Below are 13,864 nucleotides of genomic sequence, written 5' to 3'. Positions count from 1 at the left end.
CACACAGCAGTTCCCTTATTAACTTTTGTTACTTTTCTAGCTCTGTCAGTTTAACAAACTGCAAATTGCAACTTTTAAGTGTATTGTAACATGAAAATGTTGCTCAAACTCTATCCCACAGCTCTAAGACTAATTTAAGATGCAAATAGTGGTTACACAGAAATGCGTCCTTTTATTACTGGTCAGAATAAGAAATCCCACAATTGCTCTTCATATAAGGAGTGTGGCTGTGAGAAATCTGGTACCTGAGGAGAAGACACTTCAGATTAGGTATTCCCATCTAACAAAACTTCAGGGAAGTTTCTGTAACTTCAGGCTTTAGCCAATGAACTTCACTTAAATGGAAGGAAAACACAACCATAGTGAGCTTAAGATAACTATGCATTATATGATAAGTAGAAAGATGTCAACAAATTGCAGCTTAAAAACTCCACAGTTCATTAATCTGGTACCAAACAATAATTGATTTGAAAGTTTTGCATCTAAAACCAGAGGAATTTTTACAGGAAGGAGAGGCAAGCAGGGGCAAAAGGCTTTTTTTCCCATGTTCTGATGTGAGCAGAGAGTCCCCATCATCATTATATTATGATATCTATAGCACAGATCATATACATTATGATCAGCTTGGGATTCAGCTGTACTAACATACAAAGCTCTGGCATTCATGAATGCTTTTGAGCTAGTTGCCGTCTCTCTGGATTGTTGAGATAAACAAGCATTTCAAAAGAGTAGCTCCTCTCCTACTAATACAATCAGTGAAATCACTCCTTAGAAGTGTCTCTTTTCCTTCACTGATCAGAAGATGCTGAGGTTAAATCAGATGTCCCTCACATGTGAAACTAGCTGACATGACTCTTACCATTCTAAGTATTGGTTTGAGATCTCAGGTATCTGTCTGTACCCCTGGAGAAAAACTGCATTTCCTTCACAAATCTGAAGCTCTCATTATGCAGCTATTTTAAAAGACTAATTTTCTGTTCTCTATCCTCATTACATTGAGCAGCCTTATGTTTTCCATTTTTTCTTCAACCCTTCTGTCTAGCCAGAAAATCAGCCACAGATAGAGAAGACTAGTGAGACTTACTAAGTGTCAAGAAATATACGTACCTATATATGCTAAGCTAATATTTTCCTCCTAGTTTCAATCGACCTTTTCTACTTGAACTTGAGCTTGATGTAAACTATTTCTGTGGTCATTCTAACATCAGCTGAAGCCAATATAAACAAGGAAGGGCATAGCATAAAAAAACCAAAATCTCTTGAATGAATCCTGGTTATCCCAGGAAAGTTTAATGAGCCTGATCTAAGCCTTATTTATATCAGATCTTTATAAAGACCACTACATCATACTCAGTGTATGCAAAATAATAAAATAAAATAAAACAAACAAAAAAAAAACAAAACAAACAAACAAAAAAAAAAAAACAAAAAAAAAAAAAGTGCCAGAAAATAACTGAACTGCCTTGGGCAGACTTAGGCAGGTAGCAGGCACAACTACCATGCTCCATTAGTTGGCTATATTTGTAGAGATATGCTCCAGTATACTATATAGTAGATGCTCTGTTACGCTGCTATCCAGTGTAGTGAATGAGTGTGACGTGAAAGAACAGATTATGTTTATTATACCTGTATATGAATAAGAGTTTATTAGGTTAATCCTAAAAATAATAAAACTCAAACTAGCATCTGTTTTTATATCTTATGCTCACATATCCTAATGACAAATATTACAAGTATAGAGGATGGAAAGGGTCTTCAGTGAAGAGCTTGCCTACTCAGACATTTACTAAAAGAGCTGTCTGCAAACTTTGGCAGCCACCTGAATCTGGAAGACACTAGTGCCACAGATTGAGGTTTCCCACCATGAACAGCTCTGAAGACTCCCCACTCCCTGCTGACATCATTAACAACAGGAAAATTAACATCGGTCACAAATAAGAAAATTTTTTAGGAACTTTAACTAAAACCATGTATAAACAAGACTTAGAGATAAGTAAGATCTGAATTTTTATAAATATTTGTGAGAAATGTAATGACTACATTTGCCCTAAATTATAAAGGTGAATCAACAAGAGCTATATGCCTGTAGAGAAGTGGTGAGAATTTGGGCCATTACTAATAAGACAAGCCTTTGGGCTACAGGCATTGTCTGCATTTGAAAACTAGTTTTTCATGGATCTTTTCTCTCATTATGAAGCCATCATAGCGAATGGTAAACTGAATAGGCTTTGTTAAAAAAGTCCCAGGGGCTGCAGTACTCTTGGTAGAGATACACTGAGGCTGCAAATTTTGGATCTGAGACTAGATTTCAAGCATACTGAAGTTCTTGAATAATTGGTTCCAGGAGTTAGTCCCATTCTAAACATGGGGAACATTTGCAAAATTCCTAACTGGAAATGAGTGTTGAACATCATCAGGGTTTGGAGTTATTCATCTTCAGGGTTTTAACTGGGACCCATCTGTAGCTGTAAGTCAAGGCTAGATACAAACGGAGGAACTGCAGAACAAACCTTACACTGCGTGAGTGCATTGCACTCACAGTGCCTTTGTCATCTGTCCCCATTTTGAATATTATTACATTTTCCAGTGATCACTCTTAGTGTCTATATACTGCTAGTCTGAGTTTTAATAAGCTAGCAATTACTGGCATGCTGTTACAAACCAATATTTAAATATCATGTCTTATGTTCTGCCTTTAAAGAGACATCATTGAAAGCTGCAAGAGATGTTTTTATTTATTTGTTTGAGACGTTTCTACCTGAAAACAAAAAGATTTGTTGTGGTGCAGTAACACCAGTTTTCACATTATCTGTATGGGTTATTAGAACAGGGAGCCTTTCCATAGCTCCTAAATGACTACATAATGCCATCTAGTGGTAGAGGGCTCCAGTTCTTCTGAAAATGCTAAATTCAGCTTGTCCGTCACTTAGGATGTCTAATTGTGAGACTTGTGACCGAAACCATCGTAATTATGACTTTGGTGCTTAAAATAAACTGATCCTCTAAACTTAAAGACTTCAAAGCTTATTATAAGCCATTTAAATCTCAAACTGTATTATTACCAATTATAACAGGCACAATAACTAACTAGTTGTTTTGAGTCTCAGGAAAAATACACAGCACACATTCTCACAACTGATGCAAATATATTTCAGCTATTGGGAAAAGAAAACACAAGGTGCATAGCAAAACCTAACAATGTGGTTATATATTTATAACTCATCACATTTAACATGCGCCACTTACAAAGGTCTCATGTCAAGAGTCAGTGCTCAATGGGCCATGTGGTACACAGCCACTTAGGAAGCACAGTGAAGCACAGGGGCTGTTATTCTACTGGAGCCTTTATACAACTCCTTTAGAAAGAAACCATTTTCTATCAGCCTTTAAATGTCTCCATTTTACGAGCCTCACTAACACGAGACTAAGTTTCTGGCTTCACAATCTCTGGCTACACCAGTATGAATAAATAATAATGTGGCCACATGTCTCTACTTTACCCCCTTCCAAACTGCCAGGAAAATGCTGGCTGGCACAAACAACAAAAGGTTGCAGGTTCTTCTCTGATAATTTAAAGAATGGTCATTTGTCAATGCTCAGGCCCATAGTTTGGACCAGCTTAATTTACTAGTAAAGATGTACTCTCCATTTTTTCATAGCTGTTCTTTCAGTCCTGAATACATGAGCTACAATCATCTCTCATTACCCATTCTTAAGAAGTTGTCAACTCTTTTGGTCTTAGATCATAATATAAAAGTAGGTGGATAAAATGAACCATTCTCAGAACTATTCTCCTTTTTCCACTTGCACGGTGCAGTCTCCAAAGAGATCACAGAGTGAGTTTTGATGCTTTGCTACATGATGCTTCCTAAGCAGCCCTTGTCAGTCTAAGATTTTGTTTAAAGATGGTGTATTTCTAATTATTTTCACTGCAAGACTGAGTAGCATTTAAAGCACATAGTGCTTTTTTCAGTTTGTTAATGACTTTTTTAAACACTATAGTTCACATTCAGTTGTATGGCCTCTGCCTTCTTGTGGAAATATATAAATTTTTGTCATGAGATCAGTAAAACAGTGACAAAAATACCTTCCCAAAAATCAGAAGCAAAATTTTTGACCATAATAAACTTACTAAATATCTTACTATCATACACCTTACATATATGCATATGTGTATATAAGTATATATCCCAAAAAAAATCTAAGTCAAACAACATAACCTTTAACAACATCATAAATTACTCCAGGTCTTCTTCCATACTGTATTTGCTATGGGGTAAAAAAGATATTAAGCAATAGAACCCATTTATCCACTGACTTAAGATCAAAAATTAATTTTCCAACATTTTTCTTCTAGGAATATTGTAACATAAAACTGAATTAAAAACCAACACTCTCTTACCATCACCTTTGTCACAGTTTTCCAAAAGTTTCTGGACATTCTACTTTCTTCCTGAATTCAAAATCAAAGAGAAAAGATCAGATACACATCCTGAATTATGTTTTAAAGTGCATAAAGAGTAAAAAAGCCCATTCACATCCAGTGAGATTTCTTAGAGAGTTCAGCTAAAATTTGCAAACACAGTACACTAAATGTTTGCCATCTAGTCTGTGTCACTGGTTAGATTCTAGAAAATGTCTTAAAGAGTACTTTGATTCTATTTAAGTGTGGGATGTACTGTCCACAACAACATTATGCATATTTTTCCCTTACATAATGTCCTGGGTACAATGAATAAGGTCAGTACACACCAGCTTTACTAGTAGGAGTAATGGCAGCATGGAATAAATATTTGGCATAATAAATACATTTCTGTTTTCCTCATTAACTACTACTATGGGACACTTAAAATCACAAAAAGTATACACAGTAATTATAAAAATTTAAACAACACTGTTTTGACATAGAAAAAAGCAAAGGCAAGTTGACATCTTTTCTTTTAAAAACAGAGCAAAAATTTCAACAGTGAAGCTTTTAAATGCCTGTCTTTAGATCACGGAACAATCACCACTTTGTACTTCATCCCACATACATATAACCTGCAGACTGAGAACAGATTATCTAAAGCATTTGCTTATTTGTAACAAAGCTTGGCATCTGAAAATGCATTTATATATACATATGGAAATATATAACCAATTTAAATATTTTGTATTTGAATTTGGCATCAAAATTTTTAATTTTTAACATGCATTTAACATTTAATTTTAACATTAATTTAAACATATCAAATATTTTAGTCAAATGCCATTTCCTTCAACAGAGCTTTTATCATGATACAAACATATGTATTTATACACAAATATATGTACACATATATATAGTATGCAAAATTACTAGATAGAATCTCTTTCCTATAGTTTTCTCATACTTTAAACATCTGAGATGAAATTTTCTATAGCATAGAATCACTGAATGTTTTGGGTTGGAAAGGCTCTTAAAGATCATCTTGTTCCAAACCCCACTGCCCTAAACAAGGCAGAGACACCTGTCACTATACCAGGCTGCTCAAAGCCCTATCCAATATGTGATCTCATGTTCAGGCTCAGTTTATTTTAATTTGGGTTGAGACATTTTATTTCAGCAAAAATTTCTTGCCACCTCCTAGTAAAGACTGATTGCAACTCTGCTAAAACTAAGATGTTGGTTTCGGGGTTTTTCTGCGTCTTGTCTTACATAAGAGGCCTGATAGTTCTAAAGGTGGGTTGCTTTTACAGATCGTTCAACTGGGTGGACTACTGAGCTATGCTTGTAGCAAATAAACAAGGAAAGGGGTGCATTTATGGAACTAAATTTCTACTGGTTTAATTTGCCTTCATAAATTATTATTATTTTTTTTAAGGAGTACTACAGAATGTTATCACATGATTACCAGTATCTGTGAAAGAGTTAGAAATCAAATCTGTCTCATTTGCATTTATAATCTACAGAAGTTACAAAAGTGACAATAGCTAATCATTTACAGTGGCTGACTGAACACTATGTGAGTTGTGAGATAAGTAGAATGCAAAATCCACTATGTTATATTGTTTATTTCTTGCATTAAAAAGTTACAAATACAATCCCCTAGAACAAATACTAATTCTGTGATTGAAACAGTCAAATAAAAACCTCATTATTCAATATTGAAAAGAAAATCAAACTGTAGGCAACAATGTATTTCAAAATTTCTCAAATGGTAAGTCTGCACATGTGTCTTCTCATGCAGACTGCTACTGCTGATGGCTGAAAAAAACGCACTATAAACAGTACTAATCTGCCCCCTTGTGACAGACTAAGAAAAAATGTTACATCAATAAAATCTGGAGTCTACACTAAAAAATTGAGAGTTCAGTAAGTGAAACTGAAATCAAAGGGCTGCCTGTATGACAGCTTCTTGATGCTGTTGGGAGAATACAGCATCACTAAATGCAGTCCTCTAGAAGTCCACTACAACGCATTCACTAAATGCCAGTCATGGAAGAGGTCTGTTTTCAAATAGTGCTATACCTCTTGATGTCTTCTACCAATTTAGATTACTTTTATCCTAACATTGTGGTTCTTTGTCTCACCCAGTGTTCAGTGATATGGCAGGGTACTTTACAATATTTGTAAATTCCTCTGAAGAGTGAAATGTTCATACTTTCATAGTTAGTTTAGCCTAATTTTTAAGATTAAGACTGTCAAGACAGGGTTTTTTTATTGTTTTGTAAACAACAGGTATGTTAATGGCACACAGTCTGGTCAAGTTTAGCTTCATAAAGATGAAATATTTTCAACTGCAATCCATCTGACTAAAAGTATAGTTTTAAAAGTATGATTTGAAAAAGTGACAAAGTAATTTTAAAGGATACCTGCTCTTTTATTATCACACATATGTAGTTTACAAAGCCAAGACTGCCTAACTATTGACATTTTTAGGTTCTGTTCTTCAGCTCACTAATTAGAACACTCCTTCAAAAACTTAGAAAGAGTAATTATTGTTTCAACTTCATAAGAGAATGAAAATCAACATAATTATTTAACTTACTTTGTAAATGACTTGTGGAAGGACAGTGTTACACTTTACTTCAAAGCATGGACAAGAGGTCTATAGATTCCTATGCTTGCTTAACACTAGTATTTATATTCATTAAAAATTGCCATAACAACCTAATTAGATGAGATGAAAAAGTTGTGATGAAATTTTCATTCCAGAAATGACTGAAGAGAGAAGTCCTAACTAAAACTGATTAAAGGTGCTGCTTGCACAAGTAAAATGACATCTGTGTGAGACAGGATAAAAAAGAATTTTCTTTAAAGTTCCCTGTTCCCAGGAGATAACACAACAGTTAAGGGAAAAGTGTCATATAGCTGGTTCCACATTAAGTGATGAAGCTAAGAAAAAGTGAGAATAATACTGTGGATGCAATGATTACAGATGCAGACTGCACGAGGTGAAACTGTCACTTGAATTTACCGAAGAGATTAACACATAATTTTAGTAAAGGAGATCTCACAGGAGAATCTCAGTCTTACCTACACCCCAATGACTGTACATCATATTCTTTGCTCAGGATAGGACATCCTCTGATGCTAACTACTCTGACTGCAAGTTTAAAAATAGTTCTTGCTAGTTATGTGTCATTTACACCAGTGCAACACTGAATTTTGGTTCTTCCTCTTTAGAACACTGGGTAATCTTTAGAGTTGTCTACTCAATCAGGTCACACAGATGAAAGAAGCTATAATTCACCAACTCCAATACATCATTAGATCTTTTTTATTTTACTTATATGCAACAATCTTCTCTGTGATTATTACACAATCATAATCCTAATCAGCTGACAAGCAGACTACACAGCTACGAAAAAGCAGATGGAAGGGTTATAACACTTCTGCAGCTCTGTCTACTCAGTTACTTCTGACAGGCCCCAGATCACCCTGCCTATGTTCCGTGCTGATCAAGAGATTCGTGAGTGCAGTAAATGTCACACCATGCCAGAGCTAAGAAGCTTGCTATGTGGCATGGTTAATTAGCTAGGGCCAGGCACAGAGTGCACTCACTGTTGGTTGGCTCAGAACACTTGCAGTGTGAGGTTGCATTCAGCACCAGCACAGAAAGACTGTGTCTACTCACAGCACAACATGTAGGGATATTCTGAACATAAATTGGGATCCAGAAGCATTAGAGAAGACAAGAAAAATCAGAAAGAAATTAAAAAAATAATCTTGAGACTCATGGACAGGGCATTGAAATGTAACATTATCCAGTACTTTCCTCTTTAAGAGTAGGGATGTATGTGTGATTCTGGAACTCAAATAGTAATCTTGAGACGCATGGACAGGGCATTGAAATGTAACATTATCCAGTACTTTCCCCTTCAAGCGTAGAGATGTATGTGTGATTCTGGAACTCAAATAGCTACCATGTACTTTCTGGTAAGTCTCTCAAGATACAATTCATCAAATCAAAAGGGACTCCTACACTATAGAAATCTACATCTAAGCTAGACATCTAGATACCCTTTATAGCTACTGGGAAGAAACAGGATATTTGAGGGAGCAATTCACCTCATTTTAATGTAGATATCTAAAAATATCTCAAATGAGTCATACCTTAAAAGTGCCTATTTCTTTCCATTAAACATAAGAGAATGCCAGACCTCTAGCTCAGATGGAGACTATAGTTCTACATTAATTTAAAGACAGGAAAAATGAATCCCACTGTCTGTGTCTATGTACCTTTAAATAAGGATAACTGTTTCTTAACTCATTAGGAGAATTGGAAGGCATTAGAAACAGTGAATAGTTCAAAGATTAACTTTTCATGGGCCAGGTAACTGTAACAGAAACTTATTTTTGTAACAGCATTTATAAAAGAATTCTTACGTCTGAGGTTAAGTTATTTGAGATTATATATACGTGAGATATTTTTGTTCATAATAATACCTGCTTCATCCACATGTTTTAAATAATCAGTCAGCATTGTCTGTATTATGTAGCTGTTTCCTAAAACACAAGCTAAGACCAAGGGCTAATTTCCTGATTTCATATTTAATTGCTCAATGAAATTGACAAATTCTCCAAAACGTTCACCAGCTGATCCTGCTGATGGACTTAAAAGCTTGATTTGGAGCTCTTTGCTCCCCCTCATGTAGCCTCATCCTCAGTATCTTTCTCCTCTCAGCTTGAGCTCTACTATTTTCAGCACTTCAGATTCCTTGCTTCCATAATTGAAAGGGCTGCTATTCAACAGCTTCTGTCTAAAACCTGAATGAATTACCTTTATCAACTTCTTTCAAGATCTTGTGTGAATGATCAATTCAAAATTGAACAAGAGTAAAACTGGGTTTTCCTCTCTCCACCTGACTGCTGGTTCTTAACTTACAAAAGAGTAGTAGTCTAAGCGTTAATCATCTCATGCAGCCAGGTTAGTGTACACTGTAGCACTGCTACCTCATTGCTAGCCTTCATTGTTTGGATCTATGAGAAAACAAGATATGATTTTGCTGTAAATACAATAGTAATTATTAAACCAGAAGTTCCAATTAAGAATGAAGCATGCCAAAGACAATCGGTAGATAGCAGATCTCTAGCAAACTAACCCTATCTCTACTGCAGAAAGATGTTCACAAATTTTTACCTCTGAAATACAAGTTTCCAGTTTGTGAGTTCATCTAAGTTTTCTAACTTAGACAGTAGTGGTGGTTATTTCTTAAACCAGAGAGAGATGTATATCAGAATGCCATTACATTGTTTCAAAATGGTTCTATGCCTTCTTACATGTTGACACTTCCCATGCATTATGGCTTGCAAACATCTTGCAGATGATAGACGTGAAGTGTAAAAGCATCAAGAAAACCTTCATGACCCAAGAAAGGCAAATGTTGATAAAACTAACTTTATCTCTTTGTGCTTACCCTTGGTGGCAGGCTGTTCTTACATATACACATAGATTATGGGTAATTCAACATACACTTTAGTACAGTTTTTGCTTATGGGTTACTACTTTTTTATAGAAATTGAAATATTATATTTATTAGTTGCAGTGCTGGCATCATATATATATCTCATATATATACATATATGTATATCAACCTCAGTGTTGCAAGACTAATATATTTATATTAACCTAAGTGTTACAACCAGTATACTTACAAATATGGTACATGTGAATAATGTAGATGTTTATGAAGCTTGTAACAAATAGCTGGAGCAAAACAGCATCAGTTTGACCCACTGCCTGAAAAAAAAATAATAAATTAAAAGGCTTGTGACTTTTCCAGTTGAAGATAATGCTTATGTTCACTGGAACTGTACATTGCTTTCTTAAGAGTTACACAGCAATTTGTAACACAGTGGGTGTATTTACCTATGGTTGTTCATTACATAGACACAGATGTGTCGGAAACCCTTCTTTGAGGGATAACTCAACTACCCTCATGAGGCGAGGCTATGCCTTTGCCCTGGGTTAGCAGTAGCAGTCATCTTTCTCCTTGGTAGCTGGTGCAGTGCTGTGTTTTGACTTTCGGGATGGGAACAGAGCTGATAACAATGATGTTTTGGTTTGGCCAAGGATTTTGTGAGCCTCATGCTCTGCCAGGGAGGAGGGAAGCCGGGAGGAAGCAGACAGGACACCTGACCCAAACTGACCATAGACTTACTCCATACCACAGCACGTCATGCCCAGGATGTAACTGAGAGTTACCTGGAAGGGCTAGGGCTGCAGGGTTGGAGGTGCTTGGTTGGGCTGCGGGGTCAGTCGGTGCTTGGTTGGGCTGGGGGGGTCGAGTTATCGGTTGGCAGGTGATGAGGTGTTGTATTCTCTTCCCTTGTTATTTCCTTTGCCATCATTATTATTGGTGGTAGCAGTAATGATTTGTGTTATACCTTAGTTACTGAACTGTTCTTATCTCAACCCGTGGGAGTTGCATTCTTTTCGATTCTCCTCTCCGTCCCTCCAGGAGTAGGGGGAGGGCAAGAAGGAGGGGAGTGAGTGAACGAGCTCTCTGGCTGGGGTTAAACCACGACAGCCTTGCAGTAGTAGAGCCGGGCAAACAGCCCTCAGGCGGGGCCGGGGCGGAGCCTGCCGCTGAGGCCGCGGTTGGTGGCGGCAGTTGGAGCGACCGTTGGGCGGGTCCGGGCAACTGCGCGGGCGGCTGCAGACGTTCCTTTGGGCTCCGGCAGAGGGAGCTGCCCCAGGGAACGTCCGCTGGAGACTGCCCCGACAAGACTTTTGTTTCTGTACCAAAAACTGTTTCGGTCTTTCCCGCACGTCAGAGCTTTCCCTTCCTCCGCGACACGTGGGCCTTTCCCTTGTCAACGCAGGAAAGATGTTTTGCTGTCCTGTTTCAAAATCCGCTTCCTCCAGGCAGTTGCTACAGGCCCGTAAGTAACCATGTGTGAACAAGTTTTTTAAAAAATAACCAATTTAAAACCTGGTAAGAAAACACTTTTTGCCTGTGGACCCTCAGGGATACCGAGATTCTTGTCTCAGGATAGTTAGTCCAAGTGTATGGCATTCCTCACATGCTGGCCAATGCTCATGGTTGGATGCTGCTCTCCTAATGAGCAAGAAGCTGAAGTAACTTCCATCTTACAAGAAGAAATAATAATGCTGTTGTCTCTGAACTTTGTAACATAGGTTAAAGGTATATTGACCCACTATAGAGAGCTGTGAACTGTATCAACTATGGAAAAATTGGTAAGGAGGTCAAATATTCTTGTTGCTACTGCTGGTACTTAAGAGAATTTGAAAGGCCCTACTTCCCTTAAGTATGCCCTTAAGGGCATAAAAGGATTTAGATAACTTAAAGAGTTCCCCTATTCAGAGCACCAGAAACCATTTTAGCCTGCGCTGTGACATACAAGCCTTGACATCTAACAGCAGTCACACACTCTTCAAACTCTCAAGCTTTTTTCCCCATTATGTTTCTATTTGTTGTTTACATATTTTCAGCTATTTCCCCACTTTGCCTCCGTGAACTGTGTCTAGATGGAAGTTTTTCATTTACAGCATTCAGACATCTAGGATCTCATGCATTTGCTTTTTGTTTGGGTGGAAAAAAAAAACCAAACCTTAACTTTCTCTATCTTAAATGAAGGTTTACAATTAAATGTGCTAGTTCCAACAAAGTTTAATTCAGCACAGCACAATACAGTTAGTGCCCTGTAATATCCCTGTGAGAAAGATGATAATACTTGAATAGTTCCTCATTATTATTTCTCTGGGGAACTGTTCAATATTTCAGAGTGCTACCCACTTTCATTTGGATACATTGTCTCATTGTTCTCTATATATTATTATGGGAAAGCAGATACTTCGGGAATCTGCCAGTCATCTAATTGATGAGTGTCAGATTTCTTTAGAGCTAGCTGTGGTTGAATACCAGCAGTATCTACTTGCTTAGCTTCTAACAATTGTCAGAACATTCACCAGGTATTCTCTGTAGGTCGTTACTACAAACATACTGAATATGGAAAACGCATTCTGCAGCCTAGCTGAGGAAGTGGATGAGATTTCCTTTTTGTCTGGAGTACTTCTTTGTGTTATTCCTTGGTTTTCTTCATTGTATTATTCTTGTTTAAAATCCTTTCCAAATTAACTGATTGCCACCTGGTTTGCCAGAGTTTTGTATCAGTGTCATGCAAAACACTTCCAATTTCAAACATACATTTCAAGGGTATGGATAATTTCAGGGATCTCAACTTTGTCACCTTGATCTAGATCCAACAAAAACTGATGGTTTAATTACTTTTGAGCTGCAGTGCCTAATCCAGCATCCAGTAAAAACTCATGAGTTGGGTGCTGAGGTACCTTATCCAGTGTCTGTAAAAATGTATCTCCAGGTTCTCTGAGACAGTCCTCTATGAAAAATGTCACAGCTAAGAAATGTAAAGTGCTGAATCAATGTTAACTCATTCTGCTGGTTTAAATACACACAAAAATGAAGTTCTTCCAGCATTCTTTATGTATAAATTAAGTAATATTGTCTGCATCATTTTAATATTTGGTCAAACAAGGTATAATTTGTCTTTCTGCAGTCAATGTAAACCCAGACTAATCACAGTGCTGTTCTATACCTACTCAAAAGAGATGGTCTGTGTTGTCCTATCTAACCCAGGCCACATCCGTATTGCAAAGTGAAGGTGAAGTCATGTATTTAAACATTGATCAGACATCAATGTAGTCTGGGGAGATTCCTGTGTCTAACCCATAAGGCACATAAAGTACTCAGAATTGTCTGAAAATCTAATTCCTTTTTCTCAGACAATGCAGCTTGGATTTATCCTACTTTAAGCATTCAACTGGGCTAGGAAGGAACCTTGACTGGTTTCTCCAGACCTACCACATATTCAGTAGAGTAAGATAGGCAAAAGGGAAAGCACATTTCCAGAGAACTAAATCTTGCTCTGGAGATGCTCTTCTGCCTCCCTAAATTGTACAGAAATTACAAGGTACATATAACTTCCCCATGTACTTAAGTGCTTGCAGTTAAATGGGATGATTTCAGGCCCCGAAGTCTGACAAAAGCCTTCCTCTTTTGAGTTTTTATATGCTTTTACATAGCTCCCTACTCTGGAAAATAATCACTTAAAATTGAAGAGCCTTCCGATATTATTTTTAAGAAGTACCAACAATTTTCCTCCCATAATTATTTAGCCTTTATATTTTGTATATATACAAGGAAATAGATAATTAGGAAACAAAAACATGCCAAAAATTCACTTGCAGGCAGGATGTTAATGTTATAACATCATGTTGAAGCTTACATGAACATTTTTTCTAGTATTCATACTTGTACAGCACCTCTGCAAGCCACATTGATGCAATTTCCTTTGAAACACATATATAATTTTGTAAGTCCTTGTGTAGTTAAATCACCTATTAAACTGATGTTC

The 13,864-nt window shown here is 36.9% G+C and overlaps 1 protein-coding gene across 2 annotated transcripts in view; it reads right to left on the bottom strand.

The window, feature by feature from the left end:
* The window catches only part of FILIP1 (filamin A interacting protein 1), a 124,108-nt gene extending 119,681 nt beyond the window's left edge, over positions 1-4,427 (bottom strand). Inside the window, exon 1 of one of the 2 annotated variants that reach the window (XM_061358405.1) lies at positions 4,403-4,427. In XM_061358405.1, coding sequence (XP_061214389.1) covers positions 4,403-4,405 — 3 coding nt within the window. In that variant the 5' untranslated portion in view covers positions 4,406-4,427. The remainder of the gene's footprint in view (positions 1-4,402) is intronic. The other variant, XM_061358409.1, reaches the window with a different exon arrangement.
* Between the last annotated feature and the right edge of the window lie 9,437 nt (positions 4,428-13,864).

This window comes from Neopsephotus bourkii, unplaced genomic scaffold (genome assembly GCF_033783945.1).
Source record: "Neopsephotus bourkii isolate Nb327-2 ecotype Australia unplaced genomic scaffold, CSIRO-AGI_Nbou_v1 NB_941, whole genome shotgun sequence".
Classification (NCBI taxonomy): Eukaryota; Metazoa; Chordata; class Aves; order Psittaciformes; family Psittacidae; genus Neopsephotus; species Neopsephotus bourkii.
The sequence above is the reverse complement of the archived record's forward strand: the minus strand, read 5'-3'. Positions and strand labels throughout refer to the sequence as shown.